The sequence below is a fragment of the Bufo gargarizans genome, chromosome 1, assembly GCF_014858855.1.
Source record: "Bufo gargarizans isolate SCDJY-AF-19 chromosome 1, ASM1485885v1, whole genome shotgun sequence".
NCBI lineage: Eukaryota > Metazoa > Chordata > Amphibia > Anura > Bufonidae > Bufo > Bufo gargarizans.
In genome coordinates, this window is record NC_058080.1 from 259,009,784 (window position 1) to 259,033,322 (window position 23,539).

At 40.2% G+C, this 23,539-nt stretch overlaps 1 protein-coding gene across 1 annotated transcript in view; it reads right to left on the bottom strand.

Moving 5' to 3' along the window:
- LOC122925460 (melanopsin-B-like) overlaps positions 1-23,539 on the bottom strand; it is a 142,226-nt gene that overhangs the window by 110,227 nt on the left and 8,460 nt on the right. Inside the window, exons 2-3 of the mRNA XM_044276820.1 lie at positions 6,930-7,133; positions 492-663 (exon numbers count right to left, since the gene is read on the bottom strand). Of these exons, the coding sequence (XP_044132755.1) occupies positions 492-663; positions 6,930-7,086 (329 nt within the window). The 5' untranslated portion in view covers positions 7,087-7,133. The remainder of the gene's footprint in view (positions 1-491; positions 664-6,929; positions 7,134-23,539) is intronic.

The following is a 23,539-nucleotide window of genomic DNA, read 5'->3' on the forward strand; positions in this document are numbered from 1 at the left end:
GAAATTTCCTTCTGTGTCTTACCCTCTTGCTTGAGGGTGTCAATGATGGCCTTCTGGACAGCAGTCAGGTCGGCAGTCTTACCCATGATTGCGGTTTGGAGTAATGAACCAGGCTGGGAGTTTTTAAAAGCCTCAGGAATCTTTTGCAGGTGTTTAGAGTTAATTAGTTGATTCAGATGATTAGGTTAATAGCTCGTTTAGAGAACCTTTTCATGATATGCTAATTTTTTGAGATAGGAATTTGGGGTTTTCATGAGCTGTATGCCAAAATCATCAATATTAAAACAATAAAAGGCTTGAACTACTTCAGTTGGTGTGTAATGAATCTAAAATATATGAAAGTCTAATGTTTATCAGTACATAATGAAACTTATCACAATATGGTAATTTTTTTTAGAAGGACCTGTATATGTATATATATATATATATATATATATATATACACGTCTAGTCATAAGCAAAAAGATAAGTTATTATCACTAGTGTCTTACCTACTGGTACTTCTGATTGCCAGGAACATGAGCAGATAGCAGTAAAATATCACAATAAGTGGGATGAAGAAGACACAGCAGCACAGCATCATAGTGTAACTTTTATTTGCAGCTGTAGATGTGACATAGTCCCAAGTACATGATATCATTAAACCTTCAGGCACGTAGGAACCTAATAAAAATGAGTAAGCAATTACTAAACTGGCACATTAAGGAGATCCAGCCATGCAGTACATGCATTTCGATCTGTGGGCAGCATGGAAGCCACAGCTACTGTATCTGGTATAAAATAAAAATTGATTGCGTTTTAAATATTGTTTAGAATGAAATTCAATGATATAATGTCCTAATCCCCTCCCACAAGTGGGAGAAATAAAAAAATATATACAAAACTCAAAATAACCTATACTTAAAAAATATCTAGTATTTTTCTTTATTTCCCCTCCTCACAGCAGTACCTGTAAAAGCTATACTTACCTGCTCCCCGCCGCTCTGTTCCACTCCTTTGTTCCCGCGTTTGTTCCTCACAGCACTTCCGGTCCCTGCCTGTCAACTTCATGGACGGAGTGATGTCTGTCATTGCAGACAATGACTGGTCTCAGTGTGTCTCCAAGATACATGCCTTTGCTGGGTCATGTGCTACCTGGGGACATGTCACTGCTGAGGCCAGTCATCGGCGCATGTGACCTTGTCCTTACAGGAAGTTGACAAGTGGGAACAGGAAGACCAGTGAAGACAGTCAAGGAGCCATGGAGCCAGAATGGAGTGGCAAGTGGTAATTTTAGGTATCTTCACAGGTATCACTGGGGAGGGAGGGAATTAAAAAGATCCTTAACTTCTCCTTTAATACAAGAATTGTAAAGTACCTGAGTAAAATGCATTCTGTCAGTAAAGTGCTTCGAGCGGCTGGCAGTATGACTATCAGTTTATAGTTGCAGCTACACAGAATACAGGTAAACAGTAACAATGATTTGATGACAGCAGTCACAAGGCAGCGGGTAATTTAAAATTGACTGCAATACATGGGGACTCTGATTCCTGCCCAGCATAGGCAATCAATATCTGATTGGCAGACGTCCAACTTCTGACACCCCTGATCAACAGTTAGAAGCAGTCGAGACATGGGTGCTCTTGAAAAGTTTAACTGTTAAACATATTTCATTAATATTATGCTACTGCACAACCCTTTAACCCCTAGACAACCAGTGCTGTACATGTACAGCGCTGCAGGATGTGACTTGCTGTCCAGCGCTGTACTGCGCAACAAAAAACTGGTCGCCAGTCCTAATTGCACAGTGATCAGGCTGTTCTGCCTCACAAGCAGCCATCTTAGTTAAGGGTCCAGAGAGATTGTATCTCCTGCCGTCCTGATCGCTGCTATACCAGCCAATGCTAGTTTTAGGCTACTTTCACACTCGCGTTTTGGGCAGATCCGTCATGGATCTGCAAAAACAGATCCATTACAATAATACAACCGCGTGCAACCATCATGAATGGATTTGGTTGTATTATCTGTAACATAGTCAAGACGGATCAGTCATGAACTCCATTGAGTCACAATGAGAGAAGGATCAGTTTTCTATTGTGCCAGATTGTGTCAGAGAAAACTGATCGGTCCCCATTGACTTACATTGTGTGCCAGGACGGATTCGTTTTGGCTTAGTTTTGTCAAGAGGACAGCAAAATGCTGCAGGCAGCGTTTTGTTTTTCGCCTCCAGAGCGGAAGGGAGAGTGATCGGAGGCAAACTGATGCATTCTGAGCGGATCCTTTTCCATTCAGAATGCATTAGGGCAAAACTGATCCGTTTTGGATGGCTTGTAAGAGCCCATGACGGATCTCACAAACAGAAAGCTAAAACGCGAGTGTGAAAGTAGCATAAGGCTCCTTTAACACAGACGAGAATTCCGCACGGGTGCAATGCGTGAGGTGAAGCAAGCAAGTGCGGATATGGTGTGATTTTCACGCATGGTTGCTAGGTGACAATCGGGATGGGGACCTGATATTTATTATTTTCCCTTATAACATGGTTATAATGGAAAATAATAGCATTCTTAATACAGAATGCTAAATAAATTAGGCATGGAGGGGTTAAAAAAAATATAAAACTCACCTCATCCACTTGTTTGCGCAGTCTGGCTTGTTTTCTTTCTTCTTCTTTGAGGATCTAGTGACGTCACTGTGCTCATCACATGGTCCAACACAGAGAGATCCCCTCTTCTGATCCCAACTGTTTTTTAAAGGCAGCTAGGTGTTGCCAAAACCCCGGAACGGCACCTGAGATCCAGTCCGGTCATTGAACCCACCTGGCCGCCAATTAGTCCAGTATCACACACTGATAGGAAAATACCTGTTTTCCCAGACAATACCCTTCACTGTGACACAATATATATATATATATATATATATACACACAGTTGCAAGAAAAAGTATGTGAACCCTTTGGAATTATATGGATTTCTGCACAAATTCGTCATAAAATGTGATCTGATCTTCATCTAAGTCACAACAATAGACAATCACAATCTGCTTAAACTAATAACACACAAAGAATTTAATGTTACCATGTTTTTATTGAACACACCATGTAAACATTCACAGTGCAGGTGGAAAAAGTATGTGAATCCCTAGGCTAATGACATCTCCAAGAGCTAATTGGAGTGAGGTGTCAACCAACTGGAGTTCAATCAATGAGATGAGATTGGAGGTGTTGGTTACAGCTGCCCTGCCCTATAAAAAACACACTAGTTCTGGGTTTGATTTTCACAAGAAACATTGCCTGATGTGAATGATGCTTTGCACAAAAGAGCTCTCAGAAGACCTACGATTAAGTATTGTTGACTTGCATAAAGCTGGAAAGGGTTATAAAAGTATCTCCAAAAGCCTTGCTGTTCATCAGTCAATGGTAAGACAAATTGTCTATAAATGTAGAAAGTTCAGCACTGCTGCTACTTTCCCTAGGAGTGGTCATCCTGTAAAGTTGACTGCAAGAGCACAGCGCAGACTGCTCAATGAGGTGAAGAAGAATCCTAGAGTGTCAGCTAAAGACTTACAAAGATCTCTGGCATATGCTAACATCCCTGTTAGCGAATCTACGATATGTAAAACACTAAACAAGAATGGATTTCATGGGAAGATACCACAGAGGAAGCCACTGCTGTCCAAAAAAAACATTGCTGCACGTTTACAGTTTGCACAAGAGCACCTGGATGTTCCACAGCAGTACTGGCAAAATATTCTGTGGACAGATGAAACCAAAGTTGAGTTGTTTGGAAGAAACACACAACACTATGTGTGGAGAAAAAGAGGCACAGCACACCAACATCAAAACCTCATCCCAACTGTGAAGTATGGTGGTGCGGGCATCATGGTTTGGGGCTGCTTTGCTGCGTCAGGGTCTGGACGGATTGCTCACATCGAAGGAAAAATGAATTCCCAAGTTTATCAAGATATTTTGCAGAAGAACTTAAGGCCACTTGTCCACCAGCTGAAGCTCAGCAGAAGATGGGTGTTGCAACAGGACAACGACCCAAAGCATAGAAGTAAATCAACAACAGAATGGCCTAAAGAGAACAAAATGCGCCTTCAGTAGTGGCCCAGTCAGAGTCCTGACATCAACATGATTGAGATGCTGTGGCATGACCTCAAGAAAACGATTCACACCAGACATCCCAAGAATATTGCTGAACTGAAACTGTTCTGTAAAGAGGAATGGTCAAGAATTACTTCTGACCGTTGTGCACACCTGATCTGCAACTACAGGAAACGTTTGGTTGAAGTTATTGCTGCCAAAGGAGGTTCAACCAGTTATTAAATCCAAGGGTTCACATGCTTTTTCTACCTGCACTGTGAATGTTTACATGGTGTGTTCAATAAAAACATGGTAACATTTAATTCTTTGTGCGTTATTAGTTTAAGCAGATTGTGATTGTCTATTGTTGTGACTTAGATGAAGATCAGATCACATTTTATGATGAATTTGTGCAGAAATCCATATAATTCCAAAGGGTTCACATACTTTTTCTTGCAACTGTATATTTCTCTCAGCCTTGTTCAGATCTTGCAAGTAGTAAATTCTTAAACTACAGTTTTTGCACACACGCAACATTTGCTTTTGTCCGTCCTGCACCTGCTGAGCTGTGCTCCGTTTTCTGTGCAGATTTTATAGGAGGTGTATGAGAGCCTATTTTTAACTAAATTTTTATCTTCATTTTTCCCCCTCTTTTTCCTTCTACTAATTCTGTTTGAAATTTATTACAAGCCCCTTCACATGTGAAAGCACAACATACACACCCCTGGGAATAAATAAAATATATGCACATTTTAGGAAGTGGCATGCACCATTCTTGCCTCTTAAACATATATGGCCAACAAGGGAGAAGAGGATGCCACATTCCTCTACTCTTCTTCCTCCTCATCATCAAGTAATGAGGGACCCTCAAGAAGGCACACCAGAACAACAGCTGAGGCAGCCCCCCAAACTGATCCCATATGGACCTCATTCCCGGAGGATCATCAGCCTCAAACTCCGGAGTTTGTGGGCAGCCCCGGCATTCAGGTTGTCACTGGGGGCTTCGCCGAAATAGATTTTTCCAAAATCTTTTTCTCTGAAGATTTTATAAATTTAATGGTGGACCAAACAATTTATTAACCAGAAACCCACATCACCATTTAGTCGAACCCTGGGTTGGACCCCAGTAAATGCAGCAGAAATTTTGGGGGCTCGAGCTCCATTAGGACCAGATGTTTTGTACCACGTCCTAATTAACAGTGATGTCATGGCCTGAAACCAATTTGAATTGCTTCTGAAATTAGAATTATTGTTGAGCGAAGTATTCAAAGTGGACTTCGATCTGAAATCCAGGGAAAATTTGAAGCCAAATTTCCTTGTGCTTCCATGTAACAAATCAATTTTCCCTGAAATGGCAGTAAAAATAAAAAAAAAATCATACTCACCTAATCCATTTGAGCGCAAAGAGGCCGCTGCAGCCATGTCAGCCATATTTCTTGAAGATCCAGTTCAAAATGTAATGTGCGGTGACGTATCACCACGCTGGCCAGCACCACGCAAGATTTCCACTATAGAGGTTCTCTTAAAATGCGACATAGCACCCGAAAAACATTTCAGCAAAATCTGCTCTACATGTCACATAGAGCTCCTTCTGTTCTGAGTTCTGCAGTCTGCCCATTCAGCCATTTACAAGCCCATATGGGGTGTTACCATATTCAGGAGAAAATGTGTAACAAATTGAGAGGTGTTTTTTATCCTTTAATTTTTCAATTTCACTGCCAAGTGTTTTTAAAATTCTATGGAACACCTTTTCGGTCAAAATGCTCACTACACCTCTTGTGAAAATTACTAAAGGGGTGTAGTTTCAAAAATTGGGTCATATCTTCAGGGTTTTTACACTATACCAGACCTGGGGGTATCTGTAATATTTTGATTTGTTATGTTCAGGACATGTTCTTGTATACCCTATACACCAGCAGATAAGGTATGGTTGGCATTGGTTGGTATTAGAATTGGGACTAATACCTGAAAAGCTACAGCATTTAAATTCAGTAGAGTGACCAAAAAGGGGGGTTTCCACTGTAGAGGTACCTCAGGGTCATTTCAAATGCAACATGGCCCCTGAAAACTATTTTGGAAAAATCTTCTCTTCCCTTCTGGGCCCTGCTGTGTGCCCATACAGCAGTTTGTGGTTTGAGGTTGGTTTTCCTGTTAATCCCTGCTGTTTTACACAAACAAATTGATTAAAATGGAAAATCTGCAAAAACAGATTTAAATTTCACCTCCATTTTGCTTTATTTCCTGTGAAACACCTAAAGGCTAACAAAGTTTCTAAATTCAGTTTTGAATAGTTTGAGAGGTGCAGTTTTTAAAAAGTAGCAATTTATGGGTGCTTTTTATTACGTAAGCCCATCAAAGTGACTTCAGAACTGAAAAGGTCCTTAAAACCAGTTTTTGAAACTTTTCTTGAAAATTTGAAAACTTGCTTCTGAAGCTAATGCTTTTGACATAACATTTACAAAATACATAAAGTAGACATCTGGTGAATGTAATACTATTTTATGAGGTCTCACTCTCAAAAGCAGAGCAATTCAAATTTAGAAAATTGTGGATTTACATATTAACGCAAATTTACCACTAAAATGAATTAAATTGTGTCATGAGAAAACAATCTCAGAATCAGTTGGATAAGTAAAAGCATTTCAAAGTTATTAGCAAATTTGTCTTGGTTCGTAAGGTGAAAACTGTCCTGAAGGGGTTAAAGTTTTAAGCTTTCAGTTTTTTAATCTTAAGTAATATTACATAATATAAAATCTATTTTAATCCAAGATAATGATTAAGCCTTTATACAATGTAGGTAATCAGTCTGAGTGCCTCTTTTATATAATTCAGTTTTTTTATGTATTCTCAAACATGTCATTACACTTACTCCAACCAAGTAGCGGTGCCATGCTCCACATTAATGAATAAAGCCAAACGAGAACAATTACTTGCACTGTTCGCTTTTTTGATGTCCTTTGCATAGATTTCAATGGTTTGGTTATAACTAGGTAACGATCAACGGCAATGGCCAGTAATGTCATCATCGACGTTATCCCAAATAATGCCCCACAGAATGCATAGATATTACAGGCTGGAACAAAGAATAGAAAAAAACATGATTGGAGTCAGAATAAACAGAACATAAATCATTCTAAATGCATGCAACTACTTGAATGTATGAACATAGCTATGATATCATAAAATTAGGTTAACAACATAAAATAAATCTACCTCAAAAGTTGATAACATTTCGCATATAGAGTGATTCACCAATACTAACATTTCTGAGCCTGAAATATGCATTAATTCAAATTTTCCACCAATTCCAGTAAATCCGTCAGCACAATAAATGAACCATATGCTGGGGAATTTGAAATTCCTGTGATTGTCTTGTTAAGCAGACTAGTAGCTATGCCTTCCTTTACGGCGGACAAATATATAGTTTGCTACCCTAGCCCATGTCTTAATACCCTCATTAATGCAGAGTGACTTGTCGGCTCAGCCCCTGGCACTCTGCATGAAAGGCCCGGCCGCTCAAGCCTCCTAGCTACAGCCATGCATTAAGTGAGAGATTATTATTACAGGCAATTGCTGCTGATGCAGTTCTCTAAAAGTATGTCCACACGTAGTGTTTTCCATCTATTTGTAAGATTGACAAAAATAGTTTCCTTATTTTTACATACACATGCTAAAAGTTGATAAAAGCACAATGACAAATGAGAACATGCATTAATGGGTGTCAGTTTGAAGGGTCATCTAGATGGGGGACATGTAGAGCAATTAAATAGGGTTTAAAGTATTGGCTTATCCCTAAGGATAGGCCATCAATATTAGATCAGTGGTAGTCAGACTCTCGACACCCTTACTCCAATGAGCTTGTTATAAGAAGGGGGATTGCACGGCAGCCCCTTCATTATTTACGTTGGTCCAGAAATTAGAAAGTGTTTCCAAATGCTGTACTTTAGTAGTGGTAGTGCAGTGAATTGCAGTTTTGACTCATTCCCTTGCCTCATTCAGTTGAATGGGATAAAACTGCAATACCCTGCACCACTGCAACTTTTAATCCACTCTGCACTACAAAGTATCTGCTGGATGTTCGCTAACTGTGAATTATCCTAGAATCTCTGCACCTTTGCTGTCGAGAAATGGTTATAGTCATTTCCTAATTTCCTAGGTGGACATATTAGGAACTGAACTTATCTCAATAGGCCTTGAGACATGACTTGGACATTAAATAAGCCAACATCTCGTCTGCAAACAGCTGTTTTGGGGTGATTGCCCCTCATCAGTGCAGAGAGTACTAGCTTAACTGGGTGAGAGGCCTAAATAAGGATTTTGGGGGGTACTATCTCTCCTTGGGGAGAGAGCACCTTAGTTGCCGTGAGGAGACTTATAGGCCATACATGCTCTTCTGGAATTCTAGGAAGAAAGGGATGCCAATGAGCTCTCAATAAGCTCTGCCTCTAATGCCACCAGATATCAAAGTCATGTCTCAAGGCCTATTTCATGAGTTGAAGCTCATTTGCATTCCTTTGTTCCCCAAATTCCATTGAAGCATGTATGACCAATATGGTCTCCTCACGCCGATAAGCCACTCTCTCCCCAACGAGAGATAGTACCTACAAGTTATTATTGGTCATGCAACTAGTATGACCATCCAACTAGGTATGTTTTAACTGCTTTACATATCACTTATCTAGTGCTTTCAATAGTTTTCAGGTTCAAATTATTGACAGACTCCCTTTACTCACGACATATGACGTAATATACGTCATGGCGGCAAGTGACTTGCCACATTTTGATGTACTATTACATCTGGGTGATTGGGGGGCAGTCCCTGATATCCGGGCCCCTGCTGTATCCAGCGGCATTGCTGTAAAAACCGATGTCGGTGAATTAACCCCTTCTATGCCGTGGTCCGCGCTGACTGCAGCATAGAAGGTGCATGTGGCGGGTGAGGGAGTCTGCTGTGGTGGAGACCCGATGGGTGACAAGAAAGCCCAATGCCTTGCACGGCATCGGGACCTGCCTTCTATGGGGGCCGAGGAGATTCAGCCCCAGGCTGGGTCTCCTAGGCAACCTGTTAATATATTACTGTAATACACTAACAGGCAATGCATTACAATACAAATGTATTGTAATGCATTGCAGAGGGGATCAGACCCTCAAAAGTTGAAGTCCCAGAGTGAGACAGAAATAGTTTTAAAAAAAAGCAAAAAAACGTGTTTTTAATAAAAAAATATGTAAGTTAAGAAAGAAAAAAAAAAACCTTTCCCCTGATTTTATAATAAAACAATAGAAAAAAGGAAAAAACATACATATTAGGTATCACCGTGTCCAAAATGACCGGCTCTATAAATATATCACATGATCCACCCCGTCCGATAAACACCCCCCAAAAAAACTGTTTTTAAAAAGCCATTTTTGTCACCTTACATCACAAAAAGTGCAACACCAAGTGATCAAAAAGGCATATGTCCCACAAAATGGTACCAATAAAAATGTCACCTCATCCTGCAAAAAATGAGCCCCTACATAAGAAAATCATTCAAAAAATAAAAAACTATAGCTCTTAGAACATGGAGACATTAAAACATCATTTTTTGTTTCAAAAATGCTATTATTGTGTTAAAGTAAAATAAATAAAAAAAGTATACATATTAGGTATTGTCGCATCCGTAGCAACCAGTTATATAAAAATATCACATGACCTAACCCATTTAGCTGAACACTGTAAAAATAAAAAATAAATACAGTGCCAAAAAAACTATTTTTGTCACTTTGCATCACAAAAATTGCAACTCCAAGTGATCAAAAAGGCATATGCCTCCTAAAATAGTACCAATCAAACCATAACCTCATCCCACAAAAAATTAGACCCTACCTAAGACAATCAGTCAAAAAATAACAAAGCTATGGCTCTCAGACTATGGAGACACTAAAACATCTTTTTTTTGTTTAAAATTGTGTATAAAATTTAAATAAATAAGAAAAAGTATACATATTAGGTATGGCCACGTCCGTAACCATCTGCTCTATAAAAATGCCACATGACCTAACCCCTCAGGTGAACGCTGTAAAAATAAGTAAATAAATACAAACTGTGCCAAAACCACACATTTTTTGGTCATCTTGTGTAATAATGAATGATCAAAAAATCATATGTACCCAAAAATGGTACCAATAAAAACTCTTCCTGCAAAAAAGAGCCCCTGCACAAAACGATCAGCAGAAAAATAAAAATATATGGTGTAGAGAAAATGGAGACAAAAAAATAATAATTTTAAAACAAAAAATGCTTTATTATGTAAAACTGAAATAAAGAAAGTAGACATATTTGTTATCATTGCGTCCGTAACAACCTGCTCTATAAAAAAAAGCACATGATCTACCCTGTCAGATGAATGTTGTTGTAAAAAATAAAAGATAAAAACTATGCTAAAACCGTTGACTTGCCTCACAAAAAGCACATTATAGAGCAATAAAAAATCATATGTACCCCAAAATAGTACCAATAAAACTGGCACCATATCCTCTAATTTCCAAAATGGGTTAACTTTTTGGGACTTTCTACTGTAAGGGTGCATCAGGGGGGTTTCAAATGGGACATGGCATCTAAAACACAGTCCTTCCAAAAACCATATAGTGCTTCTTTTCTTCTGCGCCCTGCCGTGTGCCCTTAAATCAGTTTACGACCGCATGTGGAGTGTTATAAATATTGAGTTTGGTTTGGCTGTAAACCCTTGATGTGTTAAAGAAAAAAATGGATTAAAATGGAAAATCTGCCAAAAGAGTGAAATTTAGAAATGTAATTTTCCTTTAATTCTTGTGGAATACCTAAAGGATTAGCAAAGTTTGTAAAATCGGTTTTGAGTAACTTGAGGGGTGTAGTTTCTACAATGGAGTCATTTATGGGTGTTTTCCCCTATGCAAGCCCCACAAAGTGACTTCAGACCTGAACTAGTACTTAAAAAGTGGGTTTTGGAAATGTTCTTAAACATTTTAAGAATTGCTTCTAAAATTCTAAGCCTTCTAACGTCCTAAAAAAAATGAAATGAGATTTACAAAATGATGCCAACATAAAGTAGACATATGGGGAATGTAAAGTAATGAATATTTTATGAGGTATCACTTTCTGATTTAAAAGCAGAGAAATATAAATTTTTTAAATTGCGAGTAAAGGTGAACTATATTGACTCACATTTATGACTATCATGAAGTACAATGTGTCACGAGAAAACAATCTCAGAATGGCTTGAATACGTAAAAGTGTTCCAAAGTTATTACCACATAAAGTGACACATGTCAGATTTCCAAAAAATGGCTTGGGCAGGAGGGCAAAAACTGGCCCGGGGTAAAAGGGGTTAATGTGTGAGAGACAAAATCAACTAGGTTTTATTAAACTGGTGAGATTTCTGTGTTTGGACAAGGTGTTATAAAGATCATGGGACTTTAACAGAGAATTAATGATAGATGGGTATTTATGGTGCCTGCTGTTCTGACCATCTAAGCAAGGCATGGAGATTTAGACCAGATACTGAAAAGACTCTCTGTGTGAAAATAAATGTATGTCTTTGCTAATCTCACCGGTATATACAAGAACACACATTACACTGTTTTCAGACAATACATATCTTGTTATATCTAAACATTTCAAATGTCATAAATTCCTTCAAATTTTCTTAGAATTAAAAAAAAAATAACAATTCCCACAAAATAATACATTGTGACGCAAACACTAACTCAAACCAGGACTATGTAACTCTACTTTGAAATATTCAAATATTTCAGGTTAAACTGTAAAAAAGTGTTATAAATGTTTATGAAGAAATAGTGGATAGCAGAAACAAGTTGTGTAGCAGTTTCAACTCAGAAACTTACAGTCAGTGTTATGTGCAATATACAGTCCTGATCAAAAGTTTAAGACCACTTGAAAAATGGCACAAAATCATATTTAGCATGGCTGGATCTTAACAAGGTTCCAATCAAAGCTTCAACATGCAACAAGAAGAAATAGGAGTGAGACAAAACATTTTTTGAGCATTCAATTAAATGAAAACAATGAATAAACTTAAACAGGCTGTTTTTCAGCTAATCAAACGTTTAGGACCACAACTCCCAAAAAATATTAAACACCCCAAAACGGAAATCCAACTTCCAAACATGAACTCAGTAATGAGTAGCTCCGCTGTTATTGTTTATCACTTCCAAAATTCGTTTCGGCATGCTTGATGCAAGCGTTTCAATGAGGTGAGTGGGAACATTGCTCCAAGTGGTGAAGACGGCCGCATGAAGGCTATCTACTGTCTGGAACTGTTGTCCATTTTTGTAAACTTCCCTTGTCATCCATCCCCAAAGGTTCTCAATTGGATTTAGATCAGGGGAACGTGCACGATGGGCCAAAAGAGTGATGTTATTCTTCTGGAAGAAATCCCTTGTCCTCCGGGCATTGTGTACTGTGACGTTGTCCTGTTGAACATCTGGACATAGCCAGCGGCCGTTTGACGCCCCTGCACTTCCTGAAGCTTCATTGTTCCACCGAAGGAAAAAGCACCCCAGACCATTATGCCACCCCCTCCACTGTGGCGCGTATAAAACATCTCAGGTGGGATCTGCTTGTCATGCCAGTAACGTTGGAAACCATAAGGACCAGAGAATAAAACTTTCTTCCACCTTTGAATGTTCCATGTTTGGTGCTCTCTTGCAAAGTCCAAACGAGCAGTTCTGTGGAGTTCAAGGAGACGAGGTCTTTGAAGACGTTTTTTGTTTTTGAAGCACTTCAGTCTCAGATGCCGTCTGATGGTTATGGGGCTGCAGTCAGCACAAGTAAGGGCCTTAATTTGGGTCGAGGATCGTCCAGTGTCTTGACGGACAGCCAATTGGATCCTCCGGCTCAATGCTGATGAAATTTCACTTGACTTTTTTGTTCCATAACCCTCAGGATCATTTAAGAAATTCCAAATGACTGTCTTACTGCGTCCCACCTCAGAAGCGATGGTGCGCTGTGAGAGACCCTGCTTATGCAGTTCAACAGCCCGACCACGTTCAAAAAGGGAGAGTTTTTTTTGCCTTTGCCATCACAACGTGTGACTACCTGACATAAAATGACAATGAATCCACATCTTTGCACAGATTTGGCCTTTTAAAGGCATGTGGTCCTAAAATTTGGATCAGCTGAAAAACAGCCTTTTTCAGTTTAATCGTTATTTTCAATTAATTGAATGCTCTAAAAATGTTTTGTCTTACTCTCATTTCTTCTTGTTGCATGTTGAAGCTCTACTTGGAACCATGTTAAGATCCAACAATGTAAAATATGATTTTTTGCCATTTTTCAAGTGGTCTTAAACTTTCGATCAGGACTGTATAGCTAGATGCAGGAGCATAGAAGACATATAAAGTATAGTACAGGGGCTATATGTGGCAAGAAAACATTTGGAGCTGCTCTCCAATATGGTGCTAAAACTTTGGGGAGTTTGTGCAAGTCACAGACCTTTTGGAGGGTACTGTCTAACTACAGTGAGTTGTTAATGAAAGTAGTGATGTTCGACAAAAACAATTTTTGCAGTTGTTACAGGGTTAATAGGGGCCCACAGGATAAGGTGCCTAAAATAGGCCAGCGCAAGCAATTATTGGACAGAGACAGATTTGGCCACATACACACTGGTCCTTTAAGAGCCAGAGAGAAAGCATACAACCTAACAAAGCAGGAAGTGGAAGGGAAGAGACAACATGGAACTAGAGCAGATACATGCTATCTGCAGCACTAACCATGCCTAAGACCATCAAGACCAGAGATAAACTGTTGGCCATGACCCGATAGCATTACAAATGTCAACCTTTCTAAAAACTGAATTTACTTTATAGTGACATGAATATACATAATGGGAAATTAAAAGTAAAGTACACATGTCTAAGACAGTAAAACACTGGAGACAAATTTGGATGGCGTGCAGACAGTATGACGTCTGGTGCTGTGGTGGCCATACTGTCCGTGTCATCAGAGGCAGACAGCTACATTAAAACAGCCATGATCCTATCCTCAGTTTATCTCTAAGCTACGCCTGATGAAACCTGGGGTCAACCCATGCATAAACGCGTTGAGCACTACTTTAGGGAAGACTTTTGCAGGCTATATAGGTGTCTGTATAGGTATTTAACTGGATGCCGGTTGCCACAAGTGATTAGCCCAGTAGATAATTTTAGGGCTAGCACACAGTTTAAGTGGCAATAACATCCACTGTGTGTTATGGGTCAATATAGAGATCTCCTACTTGAATATTTAGTGTCTTGCTACACATTGCCACACAGTGGCTATATTCAATTGGTTACTGAGGACAGGGGTACTTATACATCTATGATAAAAAAACATTTATCATCGGAACCACTTGTCTACTACATTAGTGGTAGATTGGGAGAGGCAATATTTGTACCCCAATAGCCTGCAATGTGATACTAGGCCGTTATGCCCATCGGTTATATATATATATATATTGCTTGGACTAGTGTTAGGGTGAGCGTATGTATAAGGCTGAGGAGGCATACACATTTATCTGTTCTGATACAGAAAGTGCAAGCGAGAGTTTCAAATTTCGTCATCGTCCGCCAACACTAGTGATGACGAGCCACGGCAAAGTCGCAGACGACACTCTATGCCTGGCACTAGTGCCATTGACCCTGAATGAATGTCCACAGAGTCATATACACCATCTGTTGCAGAATTTCATTCTGTCACAGGTATCCGTTATGATGTTATGGGGTTTAGGGGGGGGGGGGGTGGAATTTTTTTAAATCTTCTTATCAGAAAAACTGCTAAATTTGATGGTTGAGCAGACCAATTTATACTCTGCTCAATTCATCGCTAGTCACCCCACCTCATATTACGCCAAGAATGGCGTATGGTGCCCTGTTGTTGTGGCGGACATTTTAAAATGTTGGGGCCTCCTTCTAAATATGGGTCTACTATAAGATCTTTTTGGTCATATGATGTATTGTACGATACCCTCATGTACAGGGTGACAAAACAGCAAATTGAGACAATCCAGTGATTTCTTCATTTCGCTGACAACACACCATGCCCCCCACGTGATGACCCCAGCAAGGACAGGCTTTATAAAATTAGACCCCTTATAAATAATTAAAATTTAAAATTTAAAGAGGCCTATACCCTAGAAAAAAATATTGCCGTGGACGAGTCACTTGTCCTTTTTAAAGGCAGGCTTCAATTTCGCCAATATTTGCTAAGGAAGAGGGTATGATTTGGGCTAAAAATGTATAAGCTCTGTGAGAGCAGCTCTGGCTGCACCTATAAATTTATACTGTATGAAGGCAAAGATACCCAGTTTTGTCTTCGTGAATGCCCCCCTTTCCTCAATATGGCAGGTAAAATAGTGTGGGATCTTTTTCACCCTCTTTTAGATAAGGGGTACCAATTATTACACTTTCAGTCAGAATGACAGTGGCATGTGGCACCATACGCCGCAATCAAAGAGGCCTACCCAACCCTTTAGTCAGCCAAAAATGGAAGTCTGGGGAAATAAAGGACCTTTGCAATGGGGACATCTTACTTGTAAAATATTGAGACAAAAAATGATGTCCTCATAATGACATCTATACATCCAGACAGTAACAGCCCTGTTCCTGTGCGCGGAACAAATACCATACAATAAATATATGGGTGGGGTGGACCTTGCAGCACTATAGCGCGGTCAGGAAATCCCACATTTGGAATAAGAAACTTGCAGCCCACCTTTTGCAAGTAATCCTGTATAATTATTTTGTCATGTTCCATAAAGCAGGGAACCAAGGAAGATATCTTGATTTTCAAGAACAAATCCTTAAAAATGTAATATTTGGAGAGCAGCGCCAGGATAGCAGTGGGATAGCGTCATCTAGTCATGACAGCAGAATTATCCCAGGTGCCCCCTACTGCAAAAAAAAAAAAGCAGAGCCCAAAAGAGATGTAGAGTCTGTTACAAGAATGGGATACGGCAGTATGTCATATATCAATGTGACACCTGTCCAGATAAGCCTAGACTTTGCATTAAGCAGTGTTTACGCAATTACCATACTTTCCTAGATTAATAATGTAATCAATTTACATTTTTTTTTACTTATTTTATGCACTTTTGGACATTTTTAATTTATTATGCAATCCACAGTTTTTTAACACGCCACATTTCATTATATTATCAGCCAATTATAATTTGGAAAATTAGACAAACGCCAAAATGTTAAAATAAATACTCATTATACCACTAGATGAATACTGTAAAATAATAACATTTTCACTACACACCTAGATGAATACTTTAGGGGGTGTAGTTTCCAAAATGGGGTCACATTTTGGAGTACCTCAGGGTTACTTCAATTGCGACAGAGCGCCTGAAAACTTGATGGCAACATAAAGTAGACATATGGGAAGTAATAACTATTTTGTGAGGTATCAACTGTCTTAAAAACAAAGAAATTCTAATTTTTAAAATTATACATTTTTCCAAATGTTCTGTAAATTTAAGATTTTTTTGTTTTAGAAATAAAGTTTAAAAATATTGACTCAAATTTACCACTAACATGAAGTACAATATGTCACGAGAAAACAATCCCAGAGTGGCTTGGATAAGAAAAAGCATTCCAAAGTTATTACCACATAAAGTGACATATGTCAGATTTGCAAAAATCTGTCTGGTCACAAAGGTGCAAAATGGCCAGGTCATTAAAGGGTTAATATATATATATATTTTTTTGTTTTAACATTCTTATCAGGCTGAATAATATTACGATCTTGAGCAAAGGCTAACAAGTTCATAGTATGATGCCTCTAGCCCTGATATGATGTACAGTCCTGATCAAAAGTTTAAGACCACTTACATTGTTGGATCTTAACCATTTCATGACCAAGGGTCATTGATGCCCCAGGGTCCAGGTCAAAATTTACAAATCTGACATGCGTCACTTTATGTGGTAATAGCTTTGGAACACTTTTACTTATCCACTCCATTCTGAGATTGTTTTCTCGTGACACATTGTACTTCATGATAGTCATATATTTGAGTCAATATATTTCACCTTTATTTATGAAAAAATCCCAAATTTACCAAAAATTTTGAAAAATTCTAAATTTTCCCAATTTTTTTTTTCTGCTTCTAAAACAGAAAGTCATACCTAATAAAATATGTATTACTTAACATTCCCCATATGTCTACTTTATGTTGGCATCATTTTGGAAATGTCATTTTATTTTTTAGGACGTTAGAAGGCTTAGAAGTTTAGAAGCAATTCTTACAATTTTTAAGAAAATTTCCAAAACCCACTTTTTAAGGACCAGTTCAGGTCCGAAGTCACTTTGTGAGGCCTACATAGTGGAAACCCCCATAAATGACCCCATTGTAGAAACAACACCCCTCAAGTTACTCAAAACTGATTTTACAAACTTTGTTAACCCTTTAGGCGTTCCACAAGAATTAAAGGAAAATGGAGATGAAATTTCTAAATTTCACTTTATTGGCAGATTTTCCATTTTATTATTTATTTTTCTTTAACACATTGAGGGTTAAAAGCCAAACAAAACTCATAATTTATTACCCTGATTCAGCGGTTTACATAAACACCCCATATGTGGTCGTAAACTGCTGTACGGGCACACAGTAGGGCGCAGAAGGAAAGGAATGCCATACGGTTTTTGGAAGGCAAATGTGCTGGATTGGTTTTCTGAATGCCATATGTTTTTTATTTTTCTGCCAATCGTCTTGTGCAGGGTTTTGAGAGTGTTGAGGTTTTTATTGGTACCATTTTTGGGTACATAGGATTTTTTGATCATTCATTATTACACTTTATGGGGCAAGGTGACCCAAAAATTGGCTATTTTGGAACAGTTTTCATTTATTTATTTTTACAGCGTTCATCTGAGGAGTTAGGTAATGTGATAGTTTTATAGAGAAGATCTTTACGGACGTGGCAATACCTAATATGTATACTTTTTCTTATTTATTTAAGTTTTACACAATAATAGCATTTCTGAAACAAAAAAAATGATGTTTTAGTGTCTCTATAGTCTGAGAGCCATAACTTTTTTATTTTTTGGGAGATTGTCTTAAATAGGGTATCATTTTTTGCGGGACGAGGTGACAGTTTGATTGGTACTATTTTGGGGGTCATAAGCCTTTTTGATCGCTTGCTGTTGCACTTTGAGCAGCTAACAAAGCAAGTAGCTGAGATGAGGGGTGAAGCCAGAATGAAGAAGAGGGGAGGAGACAAGAGAGAGAGCAGAAGCTAGGGGAAGAGAGAAGGGACACACATAATGAAAAGGCAAACTATGCATGTGTAACATGATACGTTACCACACAGACGAGGGCCCTCAGTCATGAGGAATGTTCTCTGCAACATCTGGACATAGCCAGCGGCCATTTGATGCCCCTGCACTTCCTGAAGCTCCATTGTTCCACTAAAGGAAAAAGCACCCCAGACCATTATGGCGCCCCCTCCACTGTGGCGTGTAGAAAACATCTCAGGTGGGATCTGCTTGTCATGCCAGTAATGTTGGAAACCATCAGGATCATCAAGGTTAAATTTTTTCTCATCAGAGAATAAAACTTTCTTCCACCTTTGAAAGTTCCAGCGCTGTGATTGCAGCACCCGATGGTTGCCATGGCAAAGCCGTCCAGTGCTGCCACCTACAGGACATCTGAAAGTATTATACTTTGGAATGCAAGAGCATTGCAAAGTATAGTACAACTATTAGCCCTGAATCTTCAAGATCCAAGAGGGAACGGATAAAAAAAGTGAAAATAATCAAAGTAAAAATAAATAAATAAATAAAAATGCAAATTAAAAAAAAGAAATTGCCTTTTCCTATTAAAAAAATGAAAAAATAAAATAAAATACACATATTAGGTGTCACCGCGTCCGTAACGACCGTCTCTATAAATATATTACATGATAGACCCCATCCGATAAACACCATAAAAATAAAATAAAAAAACAGTGCCAAAAAAGCTATTTTTGTCACCTTACAAAGTGCAAGTTCATCGGTGTATGATCTGCACAGTTTGGAATAAACTTCTTCACGATCTAAAAGGTGTCGTTTGGATCGAGTCACTGTCAGCCAATTTACCTAAGATTGATGGTTACCGCTATCTCAGCACAACTGTAAGTTACAGAGATCACACTTTCAATTCTTAGACTGGAGAGGCAGAACAGTCAAAAAATCAGTGAAGGGATCTTACAAGATCTGCAAAATATCTTTCAAAGGATCCTTGCTAGCTATGCATGTATAGTGAGATGTATATGGACACTGGAATATAGCAGAATATATGTACAAGCCTGTATACTCCAGCCAGGGCTGCCATCAGAAATTTTGGGGCCCCTTACGCAGCTCAAGGCCTGGGCCCCCCCTCCTACACCGCCCCTTTAGAATCCGTCCTGACGCCACCTCCCCTCCACCCCCAAGGACCTACCCCCAATTTCATATTTTTTTTTACAACTACAAAGACAGTAAAAAGTGATAATCAGCGATTTCAGTAAGGAATAAATTTTTGACCAAATAATATGAAGCCTGCTACCACGACAAGGTAGACTCTTTTAAGCAGGACCCTACACTAACACTAACTACACTACCTGTTCTAATCTGCCCTAGCAATTTTCCCCTGGCACATTTAAGAAAAAACACCTTAAAAGCACAAGGTTTACTGTTACAGTGTTATGGGAGGATCTGTGGATGACGTACTGTTATGGGGGGAATCTGTGGAGGACTTACTGTTATGGGGGGAATCTGTGGATGACTTACTGTTATGGGGGGAATATGTGGATGACACACTGTTATGGGGGAATCTGTGGATGACACACTGTTATGGGGGGAATCTGTGGATGACACACTGTTAAGGGGGAATCTGTGGATGACACACTGTTATGAGGAATCTGTGGATGATACACTGTTTTGGGGGATCTGTGGATGACGAACACTGTTATGGGGGATCTCTGGATGACACTGTTATGGGGATCTGTGGATGACACACTGTTATGGGGGATCTGTGGATGACACTGTTATGGGGGATCTGTGGATGACACTGTTATGGGGGATCTGTGGATGACACACTGTTATCTGGGATCTGTGGGTGACACACTGTTATGGGGGATCTGTGGGTGACACACTGTTATGGGGGATCTGTGGATGACACTGTTATGGGGATCTGTGGATGACACACTGTTATGGGGGATCTGTGGATGACACTGTTATGGGGGATCTGTGGATGACACTGTTATGGGGGATCTGTGGATGACACACTGTTATGGGGGATCTGTGGGTGACACACTGTTATGGGGGATCTGTGGGTGACACACTGTTATGGGGGATCTGTGGGTGACACACTGTTATGGGAGATCTGTGGATGACACTTTTATGGGGGATCTGTGGATGACACTCAACCACTCTCAAACCCAACTGGTCAAACTTGTTAAATGGATCCTAAACACAATATGCACAATAACACCCCCCACCCCCTCCAACACTTAATTAACCCCTTCATGGCCTAAACATTTTTTTCAAAGCTGAACACAAAGCTAAATAGGGCTGGGTGGGCTGGCAAGGGAGGGGTTAAAACCAATAAGTGATGGAGGATCCTGGCCCTGTGGGATAATCCAGAAAACAGCTTTGCATTTACCCCTGAGCAAAGATCACACAACATAGAGCTGCCGAGCCAAGTAGACAACATAAGGATCAATATGAAAATAAATAATTTGGAGCCTTTGAAATCGCTCAGCTCAGTATGCGTCATAGGCTACTTTCCCACTGCCATTTCTGGGTCCGCCTGTGAGATCTGTTTCAGGGCTCTCACAAGTGGCCCCAAACAGATCAGTTTTGCCCCAATGCATTCAGAATAGATAAGGATCCGTTCAGAATGCATCCGTTTGGCTCCGTTCCGCCTCCATTCCGCTCTGGAGGCAGACATCAAAACGCTGCTTGAAGCGTTTTGGTGTCCGCCTGGCGGTGCGGAGCCAAACGGATCCGTCCTGACTTACAATGTAAGTCAATGGGGAAGGATCCGTTTACATTGACACAAATATGGTGCAATTGCAAACGGATCCGTCCCCATTGAATTTCAATGTAAAGTTATGACGGATTCGTTTGACCTACACTTAGACTTAGACTTTTTTTTTACTGAGTTATGCAGACGGATACGGATACCAACATTTGCATTATAGGTGCGGATCCGTCTCCGTCAGATAGGAAGTTCGGATCTTTCAGATCAATCGGTTCATTTGAATCAGCTAATTCAAATGAACCGATTTATGAATCGAATCTTCGGTTCACTTGCTGAGTCTACTGACTGAAGAGCTTAGGTGGTGCACATGCGCGGATGCTTCGATTCACTTGCTGACTCGCTGAGTTGGCTCTTGGTACATTGCCTGAGCTCTGACTGAGTGAGTCAGGAATGAAGAGAAGCGGACAGGAGGACTCAGTCACTCAGGAGCTGTGTGGTGTGCATTGTTGTCTGTTGTGCATGCAATGCATTGTTACCACAGTGACAGCAGTCTGACAGCAGTACAACCAAGTGAAGTGAATGCACAGGGAAAACTGTATGTGCTAAGTTGATAACAGATTTTCTAATAAACCTGAAGAGAGATTGTCACCCTGTTGGATCCATCCTGCCGCCGCTCCGTCCCCTATTGACTATAGTGGGGACGGGGGTGGAGCTCCGGCAGTTTGCGGTGAGAGGCCGCCGGACTAAAAAGTTGGACATGCAGTACTTTTAGTCCGGCGGCCTTTCGCCATGCACTGCCGTGCTGCGCCGGAGCTCCACCCCCGTCCCCATTATAGTCAATGGGGACGGAGCGGCGGTCCGGCGAAATAACGTAGGGACGGATCCGACAGGGTGAACAGCCTGTCGGATCCGTCCTGCCGCTAGTGTGAATGTAGCCTTACAATCTCATGGCTTCTGAGCAACAGATTGCGTGGTCTTCACAGTCATCTGTCACTTCTCTTATCTCTCTGCTCCTGTCCCTTAATCTTCTCACTGCTGCAACAAAAGCATCAGCCTCAGTGTAAACTGTTCTAGAGTCTGACTCACGGTTCTTTTAACTCAAAGAATCGAATGAGTCTCTAAGTCGGATCTTTAGATTCTTTTAGGGTCCATTCACACGTCCGTTATAACACTCCGTTTCCGTTCCGATTTTTTCGGATCCATTAATTTCAATTGCCTCTGCAAAAATGCGGACACCAATCATAGTGCTGTCCGAATCACGGAATCCGTTCCGTTTTCCTATTTTCGAGTATACTGATCCTGAAAAAAAATTAAGCTTGTCCTACTTTCTGTCCGTTTTCCAGGGGTCCGTTGTCCATTCAAGTCAATGGATTCGCATAAATGCGGATGACATGCACAAAACCATTCGAATGTCATCCGATTTTGCGGATCCGTTGACAGGAAAATGGATGGAAAAAAAACACACAAAAAACTGAATCACGGAAACACGGAAGGGATTCAGAAGCACTTTAGTAAAAAAAAGGAAGATTGTACTGAAAAACGGATCCGCAAAAAAAAAGGAACGTTTATCTGGAAAGGTAAAAATACTGACGTGTGAATGGAGCCTTAACCTGAGACTCATTCGATTCTTTCTCAGACTCCCTGTACTGTGTGTGACTCAGACTCAGAGCTGCTAGTGCTTGCCTTGCCTCAGCTCTGATTGGTTGGTGGGCGGCGAGGGGAGGGGCTGGCAGAAGCAGCTTCCACTCTAGGATCAGATTACACTCCTCCCGAGCCCCTCCCCTCCCTGCTGCCAGCGGCTCTGCTATTGTGTGCCAGGTCAGACTGAGCTGTTTCACACGGATCCGCTCAGTCAGAGGAATCGACTCCTCCGGTTCAGTGAACTGAATCGATTCAAATGAACGATTTGTTCATGAACCGGACATCACTAGCAAGGAATAATCAATTGCCCCCCTCTAGCGATGCAATAAATTTCAACTCAAGTCACTGACAAATGGGAGGGGGAAATAAAATAAATTTTTTATTTTTTATTTTTTTTATTGGAACTGGCAGGGCCCCCCTCAGGGTCCGGGCCCCTTACTGGGGTATCGGCTGTACCCCCTGATGGCGGCCCTGACTCCAGCCAGCAAGTAAATCTCAGCATAAGATTCATCAGTTTTCTGCACAGATTATTGAAGAAACTGTTCATGCAACTGTTATATAATCGGCTCCTAGACTGTCTGTATTGTCACATGCATTCTGCCTGCAAGTCAATCTAAGCTCTGTATGCAATCAAAACTAACTTTGCAGCAGCCATTGCTAAACTTCTCTCTGACTCCCCCTCCCACTGGTTGCATAGGAAACCCTCTCCCAGAGCCAGAAGATTGATACATTTCTATGCAAACACATACCTTGTGATTTAACCCTCTGCTTGCCATCACAATGCACCAGCAAGGCAATATACAATCCGAGGAACCTAATACAAAGAAAGAACCTGAACTTCCAACAGCTCAGGAGTCAGATCCTCAAGGCCACATAAAAC